This window comes from Cariama cristata, unplaced genomic scaffold, assembly GCF_000690535.1.
Source record: "Cariama cristata isolate BGI_N322 unplaced genomic scaffold, ASM69053v1 scaffold3991, whole genome shotgun sequence".
NCBI lineage: Eukaryota > Metazoa > Chordata > Aves > Cariamiformes > Cariamidae > Cariama > Cariama cristata.
The window spans coordinates 50,736-71,462 of record NW_009600871.1 but is presented as its reverse complement, the minus strand read 5'-3'; the positions used below and the strand labels follow the sequence as shown (position 1 = coordinate 71,462).

General features: G+C 48.1%; 1 protein-coding gene across 1 annotated transcript in view; it reads right to left on the bottom strand.

Moving 5' to 3' along the window:
• Positions 1-6,506: 6,506 nt before the first annotated feature.
• VIT (vitrin) overlaps positions 6,507-20,727 on the bottom strand; it is a 37,740-nt gene continuing 23,519 nt past the window's right edge. The window contains exons 12-18 of the mRNA XM_009710198.1: positions 19,376-19,423; positions 13,843-13,905; positions 10,945-11,092; positions 10,654-10,757; positions 9,941-10,167; positions 7,416-7,929; positions 6,507-6,759 (exon numbers count right to left, since the gene is read on the bottom strand). Of these exons, the coding sequence (XP_009708500.1) occupies positions 6,581-6,759; positions 7,416-7,929; positions 9,941-10,167; positions 10,654-10,757; positions 10,945-11,092; positions 13,843-13,905; positions 19,376-19,423 (1,283 nt within the window). The 3' untranslated portion in view covers positions 6,507-6,580. The remainder of the gene's footprint in view (positions 6,760-7,415; positions 7,930-9,940; positions 10,168-10,653; positions 10,758-10,944; positions 11,093-13,842; positions 13,906-19,375; positions 19,424-20,727) is intronic.

The following is a 20,727-nucleotide window of genomic DNA, read 5'->3' as shown; positions in this document are numbered from 1 at the left end:
TGCGGTAAGATTTTTTTTGCTGACATTTGTCAGCATATCAACTACCTGTGTTGTATTTCGAATAAATATCTTCAATTGGTTTCTTTTAAAAAAGAAACTGTCAGGTTAAAAAAGACAAATTTCTTTGCCTTATGGACCATAGTCTGAATTTTTTTTTTTTGTTGCTTGTATTAATACTTTTTTTTTTCTTTCCTCTTTGCAAGAATAACTGTTGAACTTAGAGTTACCTGACAGTTCTCTTTTGGAGAAGATACCACAGGTGATAACCACTTAAATGTTAGCAATTACAGTTGCTCCTCTTCTGTTTTGGGTCGCTTCCTTGACAGATAGTTGATACGAAAAGGCTACTGTGACTGATATGTAAACAGCTAAAGGAAATTAAGACTCTCCTTCAGAATTATGTTGAGATTATGATTTTGCACGCCAGTTTTGAATGACTACTTTGAAACAATGTTGGGCTTCAAGTGTCTTGCTGAGTGGTGGATGCAAATGAGAAATACCTACTCGTTGAGTAATTGCTTGTCAGTTTTTGCGTATGGCTCGGTACAAGGCTGTGTCAGGATTTCAGTACCACCAAATTACCTTGTTTAAATGCTACTGTCGTACAAAAATGAATGTTATTTTAAATGACCAATTCTGTTTTCTAACTTGTGAAGGAAACGGTTTTCTTGGGAGTAAGCATCCTGAAATTTAATGTATTTCATGATTTCAGAAAGGCTTCTTAATCATGGGACATGAGAAAAGTGAAAAAGTGATTCGTTCTCCAAAGATTTGATAAGCATTTATTGTAAAAAGTATAAATTTTTGCTTTAAATGGAACTGCTTCTTCAAACGTTTACTATTAAACTTCTTACTAAAATTAAGTAGTTTAAAATCCTGGATAAATATCTAAAATGGCAAAGATAGAAAATTCAGAGGGAGATTATTTTGAAATACACCGGTATATTTTTGAGCTTCTCAATTGCAGCCCTGAATTTTCTCTTTTTCACTGCAAGTCATATTTTGTGAAACTTCTTGGATAGGTTATATTTAAAGCTACGTTCACTTGCCTGAGTAAGTCAAGTAAATATTTTGTCATTAAAATTGTATAGATCTGCTTATGTTAGTGTGCCGTTAAGAATGAGACCACATTGAGATAACCATGCAGGCATTTGTACTGGTATGACAGTAGTGAAGTGGGGTAGCTGTATACTGTACCCGCGTTCTGTGCTAAGCAAAATCACATGGACTTCCAGAAATAAGCAATGGTTTTTAAGAGCAGCTTTATTTAATGTTACAGCAGCAAGTAAGTGTCATTTGTACCATATAATTATGTAAATTGGGTGCTAATAAATACTATTTTTCAACATTTTGTATCGTGTTTGTACTTCTGTGTTTTATGGCCAGATGTGTGTGGTCTCGGGGCGTGTGCTAGGACGGGGCAGTGCACCCAGCCTAGGACAAGCAGACGCGCGTTCGGAGGGGCATGAGGTAACTTCACGTGAGCATCCTTTGGAACTGTGCAACGTGTTACCATTCACAGCAGCGTCTCCGTTTTTCTGTTCTCCATATGTCTTGGTTTTGTACCGCTCTGCCATCGTGGCACTGTTGGCAGCCCTACATTTTTCCGTGCACGGAGGCACGCGGTCCCCGGTTCCTCCGTGGGGCACACAGCCGTGCAGAGCGGGTATGGTGCCGTTGTGCAGGGCCTGGTCTGTCAGCGGTGTGCTTCCTGGGGAGAGCACTCATCTGACTTAAAAAATAAGCGCGTGGTTCTGCCCTCGGGGAGAGGATGGGGGAGAGCAAACCACACATCACAGATGGTAGTTGTGTTGCTACGGGAAGATGCTGAGGGGGTGGTATGGGAACCTACATGGAAGTGAGCAGAACAACTTGTTAGCGAGTCCATCCTGTTTTTTCCGAGCTTGTAGGTGGGGATAAGCGAAGTTCTCATCTCCTCTTCATGGTAGGTAAAATAACCCTGCTGACTTAGTCCTGCTCTTCTTCCCTCCTGGTAGGAAAGGAAGAATTCCTTTAGGAAATGGCAATACAATTGCATTCACCCCAGCGTTCTGCCTCCAGAGAGGGTCAGTCGAAGATTCCTGAGGTAGGGAGAAAGAAGATTTCACGACCAGTGGAGGAGTGACCCTCCCACAGGAGGCCTTCCTAACATCCTTACGGGTCTGCCTGTGACCAGGGTGTGTCCCGGTAATGATTTGGGTGAGAGAAGTGAGTATAATCCCTCTGGCCATATGGTGAAACTTTTAACTACCATTTCTAACTTTGTGCTTAAAAAGAAGTCATTTCTGTGAGTGAGTGTTGGAGTTCTTGACATGCATTATCAGAGTTTTTATTAGAAATCGGAGAAGGGGTTAAACTGATGTTAAGAAAAATAACACTTGGATCTCTTGCCGTTCAGTGTGACTGACAGCTGATTGCGGTGATACAGCTGATGCAGTGCTAAAACCTGTGGTACCCCCCAGTTTAAGTTTTTAGTGAGGGGCAAGGAAAAAAAAACCTACTTTGAGGAATTTGAGGCACTTGGCTATATAGATATGTACACTTGCAATGTTTTCAATATGTAAGTGATTTAGCAAATGTAGACACCCTGGTACTGTCTAAGACTTCTCAAACTGAGATGGGAATGGAAAAGGGGTCAAGTTGTTTCCATAATGTTGCTGATGGGCGGAGAAAAATAACTAGAAGAATAATAGTGACTTTGTTCAACCATGAAGTAATTTAATGTCCATATACCACGGAAGATTGACTTAGTATTTGGTGTCTAGGTGACATTTCTGATACTTACTGCGTGCTTTGACTTGCCAAGTAGGTAACGTGGATAATTTTCTGTGTCGAGTTTACAGGTAGGGTATTAAATCCAGTAAGGATGTTTAGGATTGGGTTGGTCCTGTCTGGGTGCTTAATCCCAGAGCTTTTCCTGGTGACTGGAACGGTTCCCCTCATGTGCTGGAGAGCCGTGGGGGAAGGAACACAAGGAGGAAGGGGAAACTCGTCTGCCCGCCTGTCAGAAAAGCAAAATTCAGCAGCTGCCGTGAGGCAACCCTCCTCTTGCTGAACCAGCAAAGCGGCAGCGGCTGAGGAGCAGGAGAGGACAGGCAGCAGGCGATGCCTTCTGTGCCGGGTGGCACGGTGACGGCAGAGGTGCTGCGTGTCCCACTTCTCAGCTGGCAAGGTACCACACTGCTGGGAAATGGGGCTTTGTGTTACCTCTCTCTGAAGGGATGGCTGAACTTTGAATTGAGTTTTGTTGTTCACCCAGAATGTGAGTAGCTAATGCTGGAGTTGGAGGCAAGAGGTGCTGTCGTGGAGCTCGCCCAAGGCTTCCAGAGCGTGGACGTCGGTGTTTATTGCAGGTGGTTTTACCAACCTTGCCAGGTCTTCCATAATCTAGTATATATATAATCTTCCATAATCTCACCTGCGTTTCAGAAACTAAAATGGCATGGACCATATTTGGTGTTTTATTTTTTAACCACATACGAGATGACATGTACTGCATATGCCTTTGGGACAATTTTATTGCAAAAGATACAGCAACTTGTATTGTTAAGCTCAAAATAGCTTGTATGTATTACAGAAGGAGTTCTGCTGCTTTCTTCAAACAAATATACCCCCTTGAACATTTATGAAGATTTATACGTAAGTTATCTTGTTTTTTAATAAAACAGTATTTAGAGACTTTAGAAGATGGCAAGTATTTTGATTTCTATGAAAGTAAACGTTAAGAGGAGTGTGTTCCGTGCTGATCCACTTGCTTTTGTTAATGGAAGGGTGTATTCTCCCAAGTTTTGAGGCTTAAGCTCAAGTTTACAGTGTTTATGAACAGGGCATCAAAGTTTAGATGAGAGTGGGATTAAACATTAAACCACTTTCACACTTCGAGCTCCAACAGTTTCAAGGTCATCCCGAGAAGTTACAAAAATACACATTGGCAACCAAGCACATAGTTGTTCTGTAAACTTAAGATAAACCGTTTAAAACACGACAAACCCTGAAGTGCCCTTTATAAATGCTTGACACAGAAGACAGCTGTGCAACTGCCCTGTGAAAGCGGATTTGAAAGCACACTGTCATTGCTTGAAGTTTAAACTTTTGGAAGAAATTAAAATACATATCCTAAAGAACACGTGTGGCTCTAACTGTTCCTAATGTTTCGGCTGTCCGTACTGTGCTTTCGGCCGAGCACAAGTGAAACACTGGGGAGGCTCTGCGGAGTACCAGTCTTCTGAGCTGCAGGAGTATGGCCAGTATGGAAAACAATATGCAGTGGTAAGCTGTTGCCTTAAAAATGAAACCACAATATTAAGAGTAGCTAAAAGGTAAGACTTGGGCCTTTTTCTCAGCTAGCCCCAAATTAAACCCCAAGCAAACAGGTTTTTCAGCTAGCCCCAAATTAAACCCCAAGCAAACAGGTTTTCAGACAAGAAATCTGGTGTCTGAAGTCCCCAGTAAATTCAGTTTTTGCGTTTGAGTTTTGTCCAGCCCGTGTAATGTCCCTTGCTTTCAGCACAACGGTAGTGAGGGAGGTGGGTCAGGAGATGGGGGCCATCGGGGGTTGCTCTGCTGCTACCTAACCCTCTATCCTTAATCTTTACTTTGTTCAAGCCCGGAGGCGATTGCTGTGGAAGTGCAGCAGCACAGATTAGTGTTAAAAATGCTGCATACAAATATATTTTATGTCTTTCTTTGCATTTCTTTGGAGCTGGCAGTGCCCTGCGTGTTCTGTCTGGGTAGTGTTACTGTACTGATGAAGTTCAGTTAAAGCTGGAACTGAATCTTCCTTCTGAGAGGAAAATCCGAACTTTCCCATGTAAAACCACGGTTTTGTCCAGGATTGGTTTTGATAACCTCTTGAGAGAGCCCCAGCCAGGCTTGTGTTACCGCACCAGGGAGATCATGCAGAATCTGCTGTTCTCATTAGTTGGCATTACATTTACTTAATTGGTAATTTTTGAGCTACTTCAGTTGTATTTCGAAACATAATGATTTAAAAGATTGTGCTGCTTTTGTTGACAGAAAGGAGGCTCCCTTATGGCAATTTACTTCAATTAACATTTTTATGTGAATAAGAAATACCCTGGGTCATGGTTATTAAAACTACAACTGCTATTAAAAACCTGATTTGCAAGTAAGGTGTGAAATTTGAGTTTTAATTTCTTCCCATTTCCTGGTACTTCCATAAGCCTGACACGGAGTGGCTTTGATTGCCATGAAGTGCGTGAATATACACGTTTTTGTTGGCTCTGAAACTCCGTCCCTTCCCTTTGATAACGGTGCTTAATGATCATGTTTTCTTGAATTACACTGGATGGGAACATAACCAGTAACTGCTGCTTTCTAGTTAAAGTGCAATTCTTTTGGCCCTCTTAATGTGTCGCTCCTCTCCTACTGACTAGCGATACGACCAGTTCGTCACTTAAGAAACAACCGTGTATTTTGAGTAATCTGGGGCTGTAGTAGGTTCATTTTGAAATCAATCCGTAAACCAGAATTCAATCCCAAATTTGGGAGAAGGTGTCCATAAATGCTCAAAATGCTGCTTTTCCCAGTGTGTAATACAGAACTTCAAATCCTGTTAATGGCTTTGGAGCAGCTCTCCTCACACTACAGACTGCCGTAAGCTGTTCTGAGCTGCGGTTTAACGACAGAGCGGTGGGTCTCAAATGCTTTTCTGATTGCGAGCGACTGAAACCCACAATTTTTCTCAAAGAGTCTCCTCTGTCCTGGCAGCTCTCCTGTGGTCCCGCAGGCCTCGAGCCGCACAAGAGCGGAGCAAGAGAGCTGAGGGGACAAGACACTTCTCAAAATCAAATCCTGATGCATTGCTGTAGGAGACCAGATTCCAATTCCTGCCCGTTGGGTGCTTTGGGGATTTGGGGCTTTGTGGGGGTTGACAAAGGGTTGTAGGCTCCCCACAGCGTGACTCTTTCCTCTCACTTGCTTTCCAGTCTCTGGGCCTGGATAAATCGCAATCCTTGAGTTTACACTAGCTGAAGCTTAACTTGCTGGCAAGACAGCTGTATGGAGAGAGTGCCTGCTTGTAAGAAAGTACCCAACTTTGAGTTGTGTGTCCTCCCCCAAAGAAGTGGCTGGTATTTCAGCCCTGACCGGGGTGTTGTCTGGCGGGCAGTGCCAGACAGAGATGGTTCTGCCCCAGCAGCCGGGCAGCACGGCTGCTCCCTGAAGGGACCTGGCCACTTTGGGAAGCAGGACGTACATCCTAAGGAGCTTGTCTGTGCCCAAAGGTGGGAATCGGACAACCCGGGGCTCTATACTGGAAGCAGCTTTTCAAACGACTCCAGTTATTTCCTCCAGGTTTGCTGCCTCTTTCACTACCCACAATTTGAAACGCTGTCTGGTAATACTACACAAGAAAAAAAAAAAAAAAAAAAAAAAGAATTATCAACAGTCTACACAGAGCGTTATCATGCATAGGGACAGAGCTGCAATCAGCCTTGCTGACTGGAAAGTGCCAGCGAAAAACACCTCCAGTATTTCTTGAACCGAGGGCTGGCATTACTCCTGCGACACTTGGCATGCCTTCAGCACGGCGCCCGAGGGTCCCGCCTTCTCGAGTCCATCAGTTCCGCGGCTGGGAATTAAATTCTGTGCAAATGTTTTGGATGAGCTGATTAACAAAGCGGTAGAGGTTGTCAAATTCATCCACGAAGAAGGAATGCTCCTTATCGGGGTCCGTTGCGATGGCTTCCAGTTCATCTTGGGCTGCCCAAGCAACTCCGATGGAGTAAGCTATAACTCCTGAAAAGAAACCCAAAGTTTAGAATGAGTGTAAAAGTTGTCATTGCATTAAATTTGATTTAAGACCAATACTGCAAACGTAGTTGCCAGACCACAAAAATGTGGGCGGTGAGTTGCAGTGCTCTCTCTCTGTTTAAAAATGGTATTTTCAAATTGGAGGAAAGGTCTCCTTTGAGCTTTGGAAGTACCTTTTGCCAACAGCAAAAAGGTTTAAACAATAGGAAATCCTCTGCTCTGGGTCTGAACAGCAGGCTCCTGAACAACAGGTGCTTGTGCCAATGCAAATGTCTTACAATTGTGTTGGAAAATGGACGGCTGTCCTGACTGGGAAGCCAAAGGAGGCTTCATGTGTTACTAAGGCAGTAGAAATCCCCTGAGATCTCCTAGACCTAGCTGCATTTTGCTAGATTTATGTGGGTTAGTTTTGGTTTTGTTTTGTTTTGTTTTTTTTTGGGGGGGGGGGGTTTGTTAAGTTCCTCATTCAGCCATTAAACAGACGCTGGGCTTGTTTGAGCTCAGTGAGACCCCAGGGTGAGGTGCTACTCTTCCTTCATAAAGTTTCATCCAGTGCCTTCAAATCATAGCAAACTGTATTTCTCTGACCTGGATAAATGCCGAGGCATGTAGGGAGAGCAGGTAGCGATAGAAGAGCTTACCGCTTTGGTGAGCTGCCATGGCCGGCACTCTGACATCGTCGTAAGACCTGCCGTCTGTAATGAGAATCATGATCTTTCTTTTGTTGGGTTTGGATTTGCTGAACAGCTGCTCTGAGGCGTAGCTGATGGCTGCTCCCGTGCTGGTCCCACCACTCCAGTAACTGATCCTTTTAATAGCACTCAGCACGTCCTGCTTCGTGCTGTACTTATCAAAGCTGAACTCGAGCCTTTGCTCGTAGGTGTACTGAACGGCTCCGATGCGGGTGTCCGTGTCCGAAATCTCAAACTCCTTGCTGACGTTGGCTACAAACTGGAGGACCGTGCGGAAGTTGCTGGTGCCGACGCTGCTGGAGCCGTCGATTACAAAACCGATGTCGGCGGAATTGAGGCACGTCTTGCTGCAAACCAGCCGATCGGTGTCGCAGACCCGCTTCACCAAGGGCTGGACCACCATGTGGAGGCTGAACCAGCTGGGCACGTTGATGGAATAGAAACCGTTTGTCCTGCACACTGCCTGCAAGGACGAACGCAATGGAAAGTCAGTCGGCCTGTTTCAGCTGGGGTATGTAGCTACATTGGAGAGAGAGGCTCCTGCAAAGAGCAATGCTGGGGTCTGAAGTGGCCTCTCCTCCAGTCACCATCTGCTCCCCTGGGAAGTGATGTCAATGTAACATCACAGATACTTGTGTAAAGAGACAGTTTTTCCTGCTTTTTCTTTTTTTTTTTTTTTTTTCAAAACTGTGGGATGGAGCTGATATTATAGTAGTGAAAGAAATGTAATAAGCAAGTTTGCCACCTGCCAAGCTTTTTTAGATGAGTTGTATGGTTTGCAGAAAAAGCATCCAAATCCCAGAGCTGCTGTTGGTGTGGCTCCAGTGGGCATTATGGGAGCCTGTGGGTTTGCCAGGTGGCAACTTCAGCTCCCATCCTTCAGGGCAACAAGGAAGGTTTTGCCTGCTGATGAACCCTGCTATCCTGAACTGAAACCTGGGACTGAAGTTGGGTTATCCTTGGCTCATACCCTTCTAAGCATTAAAAAAACAGGCAATTTTGGTGAAAATGCAAAAAAGCCCATAAAGATTCCCCACTGTGCTGGCTCTGCCAAATAGTAAAAAAAAAAAAAAAAAAAAAATCACTAACTTCTATAACTGAGTACTTGTAGGGAGCAGATCTGCAGGAGGCTTCTGTAGGGTTAGTGGGGGTAGGAAGCCGGGGTGGCACAGATGGGGGAGTGGGCAAAGTCAAGTGGGGGGGGCAGGAGCGGACAAACTGGATCAAATTGTCCGCCTTTTAAATGCTAATGCCTCGAGTCTCTGCGTAAGAATATTTTGTTAAGCCAGGCTTTATCTATCAACTTTGTGTGTCTATGGGTGTTTTAAAAGACTGAGGCCCTGTTTTCCTGGTGCCTGGTCTTGGCTTGCACAAAGCCTAACAGCTCCAAGGGAATTGCAGCTCCCACCCGTCTGGGCTCCTCCTCACCGCGTCCTGCTCCCGTTTGCTCTTACTGTCTTGCTGCATTTTTAGTGTTACGGTGCAGCACTATCAAGTCACCGTTCCCTCTTTACCTTCCTATTCTGAGCCCACGCTACTGTCCCTGGCAGGTTTGCAGAGGCTCGCTGTAGCCTTGCCGTTTTAAAAAACATTAAATGCAAATGCGACTACAATCCAATTAAACGCTGACCAGAGATAACGCAGCTCGCTGGAGCAGCTCTGAAACTCATGGGAGATTATTTCATGGCAGAGCGACACAGCTCAGATGGGAATCTGTTTTCTGAAAATACCAGAGAACCCGACCCTGCTTCCTGAGCCCAGCCGGGTCTGGCACTCGGTAGATACCTCCTGCCGAAACTGGGTGCCAGTTTGCCCTGGAGCACCGTTGAGCAGGCAGCTACCGTTCGTGCCAAATACAAATTGTTCAAGGCTTGCGTTCTCTTTTTTTGCTGCACATGGTAGGGATGTACTCTTTTTCCAAGAGCTACCATCCAGTCCATAGCAGCACAAACAAATAACAGAAAAATAACCTGCATCCGATGGACAGTGGAAACAAAATGTTTGAGTTATCCAGTATAGCTGAACAACTGGGATGTGCCTGCGTTGGGAGCATCCCAACATTTTGCATCTATGGGACCTGTGTGTACGTGCAAGCCTGACATTGGGTTGGCAGGGCTGCTCAGCCTTTGCCGGGCGGGAGATGCACAGCAGGAGGCTGGTGGAAAGCTCAGGCTGCAGTTGTGCTTTGTCATGCTGCCGTGTGTTTGGAAAAACGCTCATCTCGGTACGACTCCAGGTTTGTGCCAATGTTGAGGCAGTAAAAAGCTGTTTGCTCCTGGATGCACTTCAAACCAGAACTTTACTGACTTCATTCCCTCTCTGCCTGGATTTTTGTACAGGAGACCTCAGGACAGTAAAAGCAGGACGAGAAATAACGGTAAGTAGTGAGAAGGAAAGAGAAATGCCCTGAATGAAACAGCTTGGAAAATGTAGCCAGAGCCAAGCTCCTGGCCAGAGCCCAGCCCAGTAAGTACCTTGTCCACAAAGTTTGGTTCAATAACGTTCTGCTTCTCGCTTTCAGCAGCTGCTTCAATAGTGACAAAGAAAATATTGATCCCTGATTCTCTGGCCAGCCTGGAGGCCTCCTCCACTCGGTCGGTTGGCCACCCGTCCACCATCACTACAACCACGTTGGGTGCTCCACCGCGGTTTCCATTAGCATCCGAAAAGAAGTTTTTGTTAACGAAGGAAAGTGCCTTCCCTGGAATAAAAGAGGAGATGAGGATGAGTTACAGGTCTGGAAGCGCTCTGCCTGATAACATCTCACGAAACGGTAGGCAAAGGCCGATTCAAGTGTTGGAGCCCTGCCGAGAGGTGGGGAAAGCGGTTTCTGCAGCTGTGCGAGCAGGAGGGGAGGTCGCTGCTCTCGGTGCCAGGGCCTCCTGCACTGAAGCCCCTCCGCCCCCTCCCTGTGCCCCAGAGGGGCTGGGGGTGACAAGCTGGGTTAGCAAGGATACCCGACACGTCGGTGGGACCTGCCCACGAGGAGAAACGTAAATCCTGTCCACTTGCGAGGGACTGGGAGCGCCCTGGACCAACGCAGGCAGGTCACGGTGGGAGCGGTACCCCCTCGCCATCCCTGCCCCAGCGCTGAGCACCGCTGGGGCACAGCCTCCGTACCTGGTGAGGACGTGCTGGTACGTGAGGACGTACCAGGTGAGGACGTGCAAGCAGCCCCGTTACCTACCAACGTTGGAAAGTCCACCTTTCTGTAGGATTTTCTCTATGGCATTTCTTAGGTCCTTGGAGTTGGTGTAAGTTTTTAAGTTAAATTCTGTGGAAGGGTCATCACTAAAAGAAGAAATGAGAGCAATTTTCAGTTTTTCACTTCACATGCGACAATACAAAAGCTGTAGGACCCCTCTGTGCTACCCAGCTCCTGAGCGTGAGCTGGAGCGAAACCTTCAGGAGGGGTCAGGTGCCAGAGTGTGCAGTCATGGCCCGCGGCAATGGGAGCAGCTGCACGAGAAGCTCTTACCCGTACTGAACGATGCCCATCAGAGGACCAGCGCTGCCGATGCCAAGGGCTTGGGCCACGTTACCGAGGAACTGCTTCTGGAGCTGAAAGCGGCGTTTACCGATGCTCCAGCTCCCGTCCATCAAGAAGGACAAATCAACCTTGCAATCTGAGGAGAGGCACAGAAACATGGAAAGTATTTTTAGTCCTTTCTGATAGCTGTGCTTCTTGTGAGGGGCAAAGGCCTAAAAAGTCTGCATGCAGTGACTTGTCCTGCTGTGCAAGCTCTACCAAAAAGCCTATGACGAGGACAAGTCACAGCTGGGGGCTCAAGTCTGTCCTGCTCACTGGTAAACATGGTCCTTGGGGTGATTTTCTCCCGTGCAACATCCAAGCCCGGCTGGGTGACAGAAGGGCAAGAAGCTGTGCCCAGGGGTCAGTCTGGGAGCGCCGTGTTTGGGGGTTGGGGAGGAGAGGTCAGACAGGCAGGAGCAAGCTGGCTCGTATCCTCTGCCCTCAGCGCCGCGGCTTGGGCTCGGCCTGCTTTATGCACGACCCAGAGGCGCTGAGTGTTTGTAAAGCCAGATGTGACCCTTGGATTTTGTGCTCTGGCCACCTGCAAGGGCACAGACTACAGGGGTTTCCTTGGGTACGCTTTTGTGGGCTTAATTCGTGTAGCGGGCGTAACAGGAACAGTTCTTCACATACTGTGTTAATGCTGCTCCGAAGGGAGGGAAGACCCACTCGGTTCCCTAAACGGGTGATGCCCGGGATGTGCCTCGGGGCAAAGGACATCGTGGGGTCTCTTCAAGGAGCTGCTGACGGCAGTCCTGGCAACTCCGTCCTTCTGAATGAGAATCGTTCGGCAGCTTCATTGTGGGCTGGAGCTAACATCGGGGATGATGATTTTGCTTGGTGTGTTCAGACTGCGCGGGGGCTCTTTCCGCGTGTAGGCTTGTACCTGCGTGCAGCAGCAGCAGCCGCGGTGTGATGTTGTGTGCCGCCTCTCTGGGCTGAAGGCAATATTCTAGAAAAGCTACGCCTGCACCCAAACAAACGCTTCCCTCGGATTACACAGATGAACCTCATCTTTGTGCTTCTGCGAATGCTGTCTTCATTGCTGCCAGCCTGCTTTTACGGCTCCGCAAGTTAGTGGTAAAACATTCATCGGTTGGACTGCAACCAGGAGCAGGATCAAAATTTGGCTTAACTAGAGCGCTAATTAACATTTTCCCCCTCGGGTGTCCGGGTCATCCCCATTTCTCGATTTCCCTCCGATGATGCCTCCTACCAATCAGACTGTCCAAAATAGTGTGTTTTAATCATTAGGTAGCCCCAGGGCTACAAAGCGCCAATTGTTCTTACTGGCTTATGCAACTGCCTCCCATCTCATTACCTTCAATTTTTTGTCCCGTAGCTGTCTGTTTTTCTAATTTTAATAATGCTGAATTATAGAAGCGTGACTGAGAACCGTGTTTGTTCACAGCGGATCGTGAGGCAAGGCCGGGAACCCACGACAAATAATACCTCAATTAACGGCCAAGTTCTGAATTTCTTGTCCTTCAAAGGCAGCTACGCCATGCGGTCTATATGTGGAAAGTGGGGATGTTGTTAGCCGGCAGGGTCTGGGCATGCCGAGATTTACATACGCTTATGTACAGACTGAATTTCTAGGGAGGTTTCAGACAGCAGGAGTATTTCAGTGCTGGGACGTTAGTGTGGCTCTGCAAGAGCACAGGCTAAAGGTGCTCTGCAGGGAGCTGAGCGCTTTCTGATTTGCAGGGAGGCGAGATCTGAATCGTAGCTTTTCTGGTCCTAGAGGTATCGGTGGGATGTGAGTTTCGATTCTGGTGTGCCTTATCTCAGTTCAACTGCTGGAAACACAGCTGTGCTTGCCTGCGTCTCTGCTACGCTGAGCTCTGCTTTCCTGCGGTGCACTTGGGTCTGCAGGGCGGATCCTTCCCCTTTTCACCTTCTTTCCTTTATTTCTGTGTCGGGTTTAGGTGTATTTGACATCTTTGATCAGGGAAAAGAAATACTTTTAAGTATTAGGAGGAGCACCTGGGAGTATATAGACCTTTGGTTCGGTAGTTAAGGTAAAGAGTCCTTGAAATGCCAGTTCTGTGACAGACGGCATTCAGCTGCTGGAGGATGGGCAAGAGAGGACCCAGGCGCCGGTGGGAGGGTGAAGCCCCTTCTCCAGGGCAGCTTCCCATGAGAGGCGGCGACGACCCCATCTCTCCACTCAGAGCTTGCTGCCTCTTTCTTCTTCTACTCTGGGCCCCATCTAAAGATGAGTTAATGGGCAAATCTGCCTTTGATTCTAAAGGGCTGTAGAAGATTTCCTTTTCAGAGCAGGGGACCCTACATCTCTGTCCCCAGACTGAGGGATCCTTGATGCTCCCTCTGCATCCCCTCTCTCCTTGCTGCAGCAGGCGCCGGGTCCCTTTCTCAGGTGATTTCCTTGCCTCCCCTCCACTGCTGTGGGAAGGATGCCCGTGCTCAGCATGGCCACGGGACCCTGCGCTGGTCAGCGGGGCTCGCTCGTCTAACCCTGGCTGCAAGACATTGGTTTGCTGTCTTCCACCATCGAAGTCCCTGAGTGAAGCTCTGCGCCCCAGGAACATGGAGCTGATCGTGCCCGGGAAGAGCTAACGGTGAGCAGCCACCATCGCCCTGCCCAGGTAAGCTAAATCTTGGCGGTTATTTCCTTCCCTGTAGAAGCAAAAGTCAATTATGTGTATGAGAGGGATTGGCAGGGAGCGCCCGCTGTTCCTCTGCAAGGGAAAAATGCGTTCCTCGAGTTTCTTAGGCTTCTTTGAAAACTTACCTTTTGCTATTTAATTTGAATGCACTCTAGCAATGTGTAATTAATAAAATGGTATTGCTTAATTATGAAATTAATTCTGAAGTACATACTTGGGTTCCCCTGGGAGATGGACTCCGGCGGCTTCAGATTCAATTCTTCCTTTGAGCTGAAGCCTAGAGAGAGGAAGGAAAGGCTCCGTCGGTGGCTGCCCGGTGGCTGCCCTCGCTCTGGAAGGAAGCAGGCAACGGGGTGGCTGCAGAGTCCCCCCTGGCCTGAGGATTGACGTGGGATGGAAAGCAGGGTGGAGATCACGTCCTTGGAGCTTACCTTTTTCCACCTCCATCGCTTCTAGGATAAAACAAGAGCGGAGGCATTTCTAGAAGTGCCCCTAAAGTCTGTCCAGGCACCAACTTTGACTCCCCTTGGCGAGTCGGTCCCCTCACTGCACGGGCTTGAGAGCAGCACCCACAGGTAGAGGGTTCCTCGGGTGCAGAGGGGCTGGTGGCCGTGGTGCGGGGGGCTGACCTCCCGGCACTTTGCCCCCGAGAGAACCGTCGTCTTGCCGTGCTTCGCCTGTGCTTTGCAATGAGCTGCACAATGCCCGAAGCAGACGAGCGACAAGTTTAGCACGTTGCTTTTCTGGATGGAGAGGAGGGCACGGGCAGCGACTGACCCCTCCGTGTTACAGCTGGGAAGCAATGCAAGCCACAGCTCCTCAGGTGCTCCCAGAGGGCTGGGTTATTTTGGAAAGCACAAAAGAAACAGGGTAAAGGGTGGCAGAAAGCTACAGTCTAGTCAAGGGAAACGGTCTTATGGGTCACTAGTGGATTTTAGCTGGGGCCCCAGCTGAGATATTTGGATGGTAGCAGCCTTGGGAACAGGCGTTTGTCCTTGTGAGATGCACTGACTCACAGGGCATCGTCAGGCTGGCGTCAGAAGGTTTGAAAACGCCAGACTTCACTTGTGACTTGAATGTCTGGTGGGAGTCTCCTACAGTACAGCATCTGCCGCCCAAGCAAGGGCAAAGAGCGGGTTCTTTTCCCTAGAGCATGACAAGATTAAGGGGATTTAGCTGGGATAATTCTCAGAAGAGATAGCAATGATCAGACAAGCCCCAAACTGAACGCTTACTGAGGAAGCAGTTGGTCAAAAGAACAGCAGAATGGCTTATTATTTTTGTAAATTGCACATTGATTTTTATAAAAAAAAAAGGAGGAGGTAGACTTCCTTAAATCTTCATCACCAAAGAAGTTGAGGAAAGAATACAGACTTCAGAGACAGTAAAAAGGTAGCTTTAGAAAGTGTGAGCTTAATATAGAGAAAAGATGAGAAATGAGCAGCTGCCACAGAGTTTGTCTCTCCACAGCTGCCAGCCACCAGCAAGCTAAGCATGAGAGCATCGGTGTAGGTAAAGAAAGCGGGCGGCAAAGGGACATCAGCGAAGGTCACCACCTAAAAATGACGGGAAGTGTAACAGCTCTGAGCACATCCACTGCCTAAGCTGGTTGCTGAAGATATGAATGACCAAGCCGTAACAATGCAGAAAAGAGCCAAGAATATGAGGGGGAACTGCCCGCGCCAGCTCCCTCCATCACCACTCCTATTTCCATTCTGGTTATGCCTAGCAACGTAACCCCTCATAAGGGGCAAATACAACTACTTCGAGTCCTTCCACCTGCATGCTGGAAGCTCTGCATAGTTTTGGGTCAGGGGCCAAGCTTATATTAGGTCTGAGTATGCCGTGCCTCATGTAAAGCTGACATGATACCGGGTACCCCACTGGGACGGGGATCCCTGCTGCACACTTGCAGCATCCTTACGGGACAGAAAGGTTGCTTTGGCTTATCGTTTTTCAATTCAGCTGCCAGTGAATAGTTTCTACTGCAGGGACTAAACAGACCTGCTGACAGCAGCACTGCGTGGTTTCTCTCTGCTTTGCTTGTCCCCAGGTATTTGCTGTTGCCTGTCACTAGAGAGAGGACACTAAGCTAGCAGGAGCACTGGGCTTGGCCTTGTACAGGAGCCCCTATGGTCATGTATGAATGACAAAGGTAAAGAGCACAAAGATCAGACCTACTTTTTTACGGCGAGAACTAGCGATTTCTTTGTGTGTTTTGTTTGAGAATTTCCCTGGCTATGACCGGCCAGGTTAGGACAGCCCCAGGGCCGGTGTCACTTTGTCACCACAGACGCAGTGCGGGCAGACCCCACGCCACCTCCCTGTGCTCCTACCCAAGTTTTGGAGCAGAGACGTTCTGGAGAGGGCGTTGGGGCTCTCCACCCACCCCCACACTGGGTTTTGTGCCAGAAATGCCTCAGAAATGCCCGCTACCTGTGGGGTAGTGGAGCCGGACCGTTTTTAGGCTGGCCCCCTTCGGATGCGGGCTGGTGAGCCGGGCTCCGGCTGCCTTAGCTCCCGGCTGGAGCGGTTGTCCAGTACGTTTGCTGGTTTGTGTCTCTTGTCTTGCCCTTCCTCTGCACACCTGGGATGAGCTCCCAGGCAAGGAACCGGGGAGAGGGCTCCTGGGGGAGTGCGCTTGCCCGTTGGAGGTCCGTTTGGATGGGGGGAACATCACCCGGGGGAAGGAGAGCGGTGGTGCTGGGCCAGCACTGCCTGAGGCCGGGCGCTGGCTCCTGACTGAGGAAAAGTGATTTTTTTTTCAAACAGAGGTGATGCGAAATGGCTCTGTCCAGAGACATCTGCTGCAGCAAACATTTCTGACCTGTCTCAGGCCTGAAAGACCAAATCTGTCTTTGGCCTGAGGAAGGGCACGAGGCAAATCCTGTGCAGATGTGGTTGCTGCTGCTGAGAGAGAAACCCTCTGCCGTGGGAGGTACTGCGGGGCCTGAGGAGTGTTTTCACGGAAAATACGTGAGGGGAGCAAGCCCACCAGCTGCCGGCACGGGGAGGCACCAGTGGCATGGGGTGCGAGCAGCGGTGGGGCAGGGAGGGGAAACAGAACGGGGTTGGAGGAGGCGAGTGAATTTTGGGCTTAGGCTGGTGCGTGTCCGTGGCTGCTCCTTGGATACATGCGGAGGAGGGCAGTTCAGCAGCCAGGGAAAGGAAAGGAAAGGAAAGGGGCAGGAGCCGCGGGAGAGCACTTGGAAGGAAGTGGCCACGGGGCCAAGTGTTTCTTGCGGGTTGAGGCTGGGCTGTGCGCTCGCGTATGGCAACCCTGCCGCTCTACCAGCAGCCAAACCTGGGAGAGGAAAAGCTCGCCCGTGTGATTTGGCAATGCCCCCTCTTCGCCTTTGCTTTGCCTGTGGGTAAATGCCTGCAGGCAGAGTCCCACGGACACTTTCAGGTGGTGCAGACCAGCCCCACCACCCAAAGGCAGAGCCCTCCCAGGCACCTGCCTGGCGTCGGTGGGACGCAAGGAGAAGGGGGAAAGTGCGGAGTTAAAGGGGGGAAGAAAGAAGAAGGTTAATGATGGGCTGGACCAGCTCCCTGAGGCAGCTCACCCTCTGGCCACACAGGTGCCTGCAGAGGGTGACTGGGAGGCAAGGTGGCTCTTTCTGCTGGCAGCGCTGGCTCTGGTGGGTTTATCTGATGCAGAAGTTACAGGTGACATGAGAAAGAGAGAGACAAAGGAAGCAATGACGTGGACCCATGCATAGCCTCTCTTTATCACCCACATGGATGAGAATGATTGTGGGGTTTTTTTTTCTTTAAAACCTGAAATAGTCATCAGCTTGCCCTCCTGACTGTGTATGTTCCAGTACAGGCTTTGATTACCTGGGCACATAACAGTTCGTCAGTAGCAGACCGAAGGCACGCTCAATCCTGCGCACCACATACCTCGCATGTGCCAGCTTGGTATCCCATATGTGCAGTTCCCCCCACTTGCCTTATTTGCAGAACAGAAAGTAGGTGGATTTAACACTGTAGTGAAATTAGATATTAACATTTGCCATTCATTTTAGCAACTAAATTGTATAGGGAAGCTAATTTATAGTTACCTGCCTCATGCATTTATCTGCATCCAACAAAATGTATATTCCTTACCCAGGCATACAGCTGACATTAGCTTTGTCGGTATGGAAAACCCAAGTGTAGGTGATGCAGCACTTTTCATTTTTATTTGCCAGTGCAATTACCAGTTCTTGAAGGTTGTGGGTCAGCTGGCTGATTTGTGCTTAGTGCAACAATAAGGTCACCCACCAAATAATCTTCCCCGACTAATTGGGGAGGTGGTCAGTCTCTATGGGCCTCCCTGTTCTGCCAGTCCAATTTAATGTTGTTATTGCCATGGGAATTTCACCTCCCTGCATGGGCAGTCTACTCCATGCTAATTAAAGGTCCCTTCACTGATTGTCACAGCTGTCCATGCTGATTAAACTTCCCATTCATTTAAGTAAGACAGCAGTGACTGCATCCACGCCAGAAACCATTCCTTTGAAGTGACAATCTGAATTCATCAGACTTTATCACACTCGTCTACGCAGGCACTTCAGTTGCTGAGAAACTATTAATACAACGTCCCTCCCCCCATGCCCAACCTCGCATTGCACTTAATGCAATCTGTCATTTTCTGCCTCAAAAATACCCCTCTGCACCCCTGGCCCTAGTGCTGTAGCTTTTTTCTAAATAAGCACACTGATAGCTTAAGCTACAGAGGATAGAAACCCTTCCTCTCGCTGGCTCAGACGGCTGCTGCTGGAGAAGGGAGATCTGTTTGTGTTTGGGACGATGCAAATTTTGACTCAACAGCCACCGCTGCTGACGCTGGATTTACAAGCTAATGTGTATGGGCTATGCTGCTCGTCGCAGCCAGCGCAAGAATTAGTCATGCCTCAGCTTTGAAGTAAGCGGCGTGTTCAAGGGAATGGTCTTTGCAAGGGCCACCAGCACAGCCCTCCCCAGCAACAAAACCGGTGATGGAAAAGACATCTCATATTGGATGGTTCAGCCCCTCGTAAGAGAGAGAGTACCCTGTCACGAATTGACCTGTAGTTTGTGGAGTCCGCTTTAAATGTTCCTGAGGAAAGGGATCCCTTAAACATTGAACGTGTAGAATCTGCAGGTGGTAACTGCTCCTCATTAAGGGTTGCACAAGTCTTGGTCTTGTTGCTACTTGAGCCTGCCACAAATGTAGGGTTTTTTTCCCTTACTCACAAGTAATTATGAAAATGCCGTCATTTCCATATTGTCAGTTTTTAAGGCTAAAATGTCAGAAAATTTCAATGATGCTCATTAATCTTTACGCTCAGTTTAAACCCTCCTTTTCTTATCTGAATGTCTTTCCTGAGTACATTGACATCAGAATAATCTGTCATCTTCTTCACTGATTGCAGCTCTAGACTGCGATCCCAGCTGTGGCATTCCCAAAATACCTTCTTATTTACAAATGGGTTTCAGTAGCTAGAACCCCTTTCCTGCAGTGTAGCTGCCAACTTTTTCCAGAGCTCATCTGTTCTGCTCATGCTTTAGGCAGGAACTTGAGGCTGATGCAAGCACAGAATAATTTTAACTACTAAGATGTAAATGCCATACCCCATGTATCATTTTAAATACGGTAATTAGTCCTTAAAATGAGATTGTTATCAGCAGTGTTATGGGCCTGATGAATAGTTTTAACTTTTCTCATGTGTGATGGAAACGAATTATTCCCAGACTAGTTACTGGATGCTTTAAATATTTACCTGTGTCAAAAAGGCTCAATCCAGGTTTCCACGAGTCTGTTTCCATTGCTTTCACACATGAAAGAGAAGAAAAGTTATTGCTGAAAATAATGGAATTACTAGAGATTATAAAGTCCTGACTCAATTTAGAGAGATCAATTCATGCAGTGAATTATCATTAACAACTAGGAGCTAAGGAAATCAGTAAACCTGGAAACGTTTATGCGCATGTTTCAAGCCATATTTAGGAGCCTCGTATCACTGCTGCCAGAGCACTAGTATTTTTTATGATTTTAAAATATGCCCCTTTAGATCTCTTTTGGTCTCGTTCCTCTAAATTGCATTGATACTGAGGCAAGTATACTGACTTTAGTCTACTTTTGCTTGGCTTAGATTGTTTTATACTGAAAATCTGCAAGTACCTTGCATCTACAGATTTCTTTATCCCCTCAGCCCATCCAAACATAAAGAAATTGTCTAAATTTTGCTCGCAGCCTATCAGGCATGGAAAACGTCATCAAAATTGCTGCTTTCGTAACTAAGCCCCGAAGTGTCTTTGGTTTTGAAGCCTGCTGAAGAGCTTTCCCCAAAAGTGATGTTTGGCTCTGGGTTACAGCCCAATGACAGCCCTTGCAGCTGACCAGGCTAAGCACAGTACCAGGAGCACTGGTGAGGTCCTTGACCCCTCACAGTCCATCTCCAGGTTTGTTCAGGGTGGTGTACAAAGATGTATAGCTCGGGCCCATTGAATCCGTACTGCCTGCCGTGCCGGAGTTTCCCTACTCAGACTGGCAGCTGGTGGGCTGGTGACTACAGCCAGTGGGTGAACCACAGCGTACGTCTGGAAAAAGTCATGGGCTGGCCATGTCCTCCGGTCTAGTGAGAGCACTGGTCCTTAGGTTGCCATCCCAACAAGGAGCTATCACCTTCTCTTTGGGAAGGAGACTTGTTGCATGAGACAGGTGGCTGAATAAGATGTGTGGTCTCCCATGGGGTAGGAGGAACCCCGTCATGTTTCATTGCTAAGGTGATTTTTCCAGATGCCTTTCCCTCCTTATGCTGAGCGCTGCTTAGACACCCTATGAAGAATCTAAAAACTGAGGAAAGCAAAGGGCTGAGACGTCAGTCATGCTGCACACAGAAGTTTCACTGTGATTTTGCTTAGGAGGAGAAGTAGGGGTGAAGGAAAGGCAGGCCTGGGTAACAGGGAATGAAATGGGAGGAAAGACAGGAGGAATATTCCTAGTTTACCATCCAGCTGGGCAGGGTCATTTGCCAGAATTTTGTACATTCCTCAGCAGAGTCATGAGGAAAGAGCAGCAACTGGAGCTCGGGGTGCTGGCTGCAGAGCAGGGAGACCCTATCTACGGAGA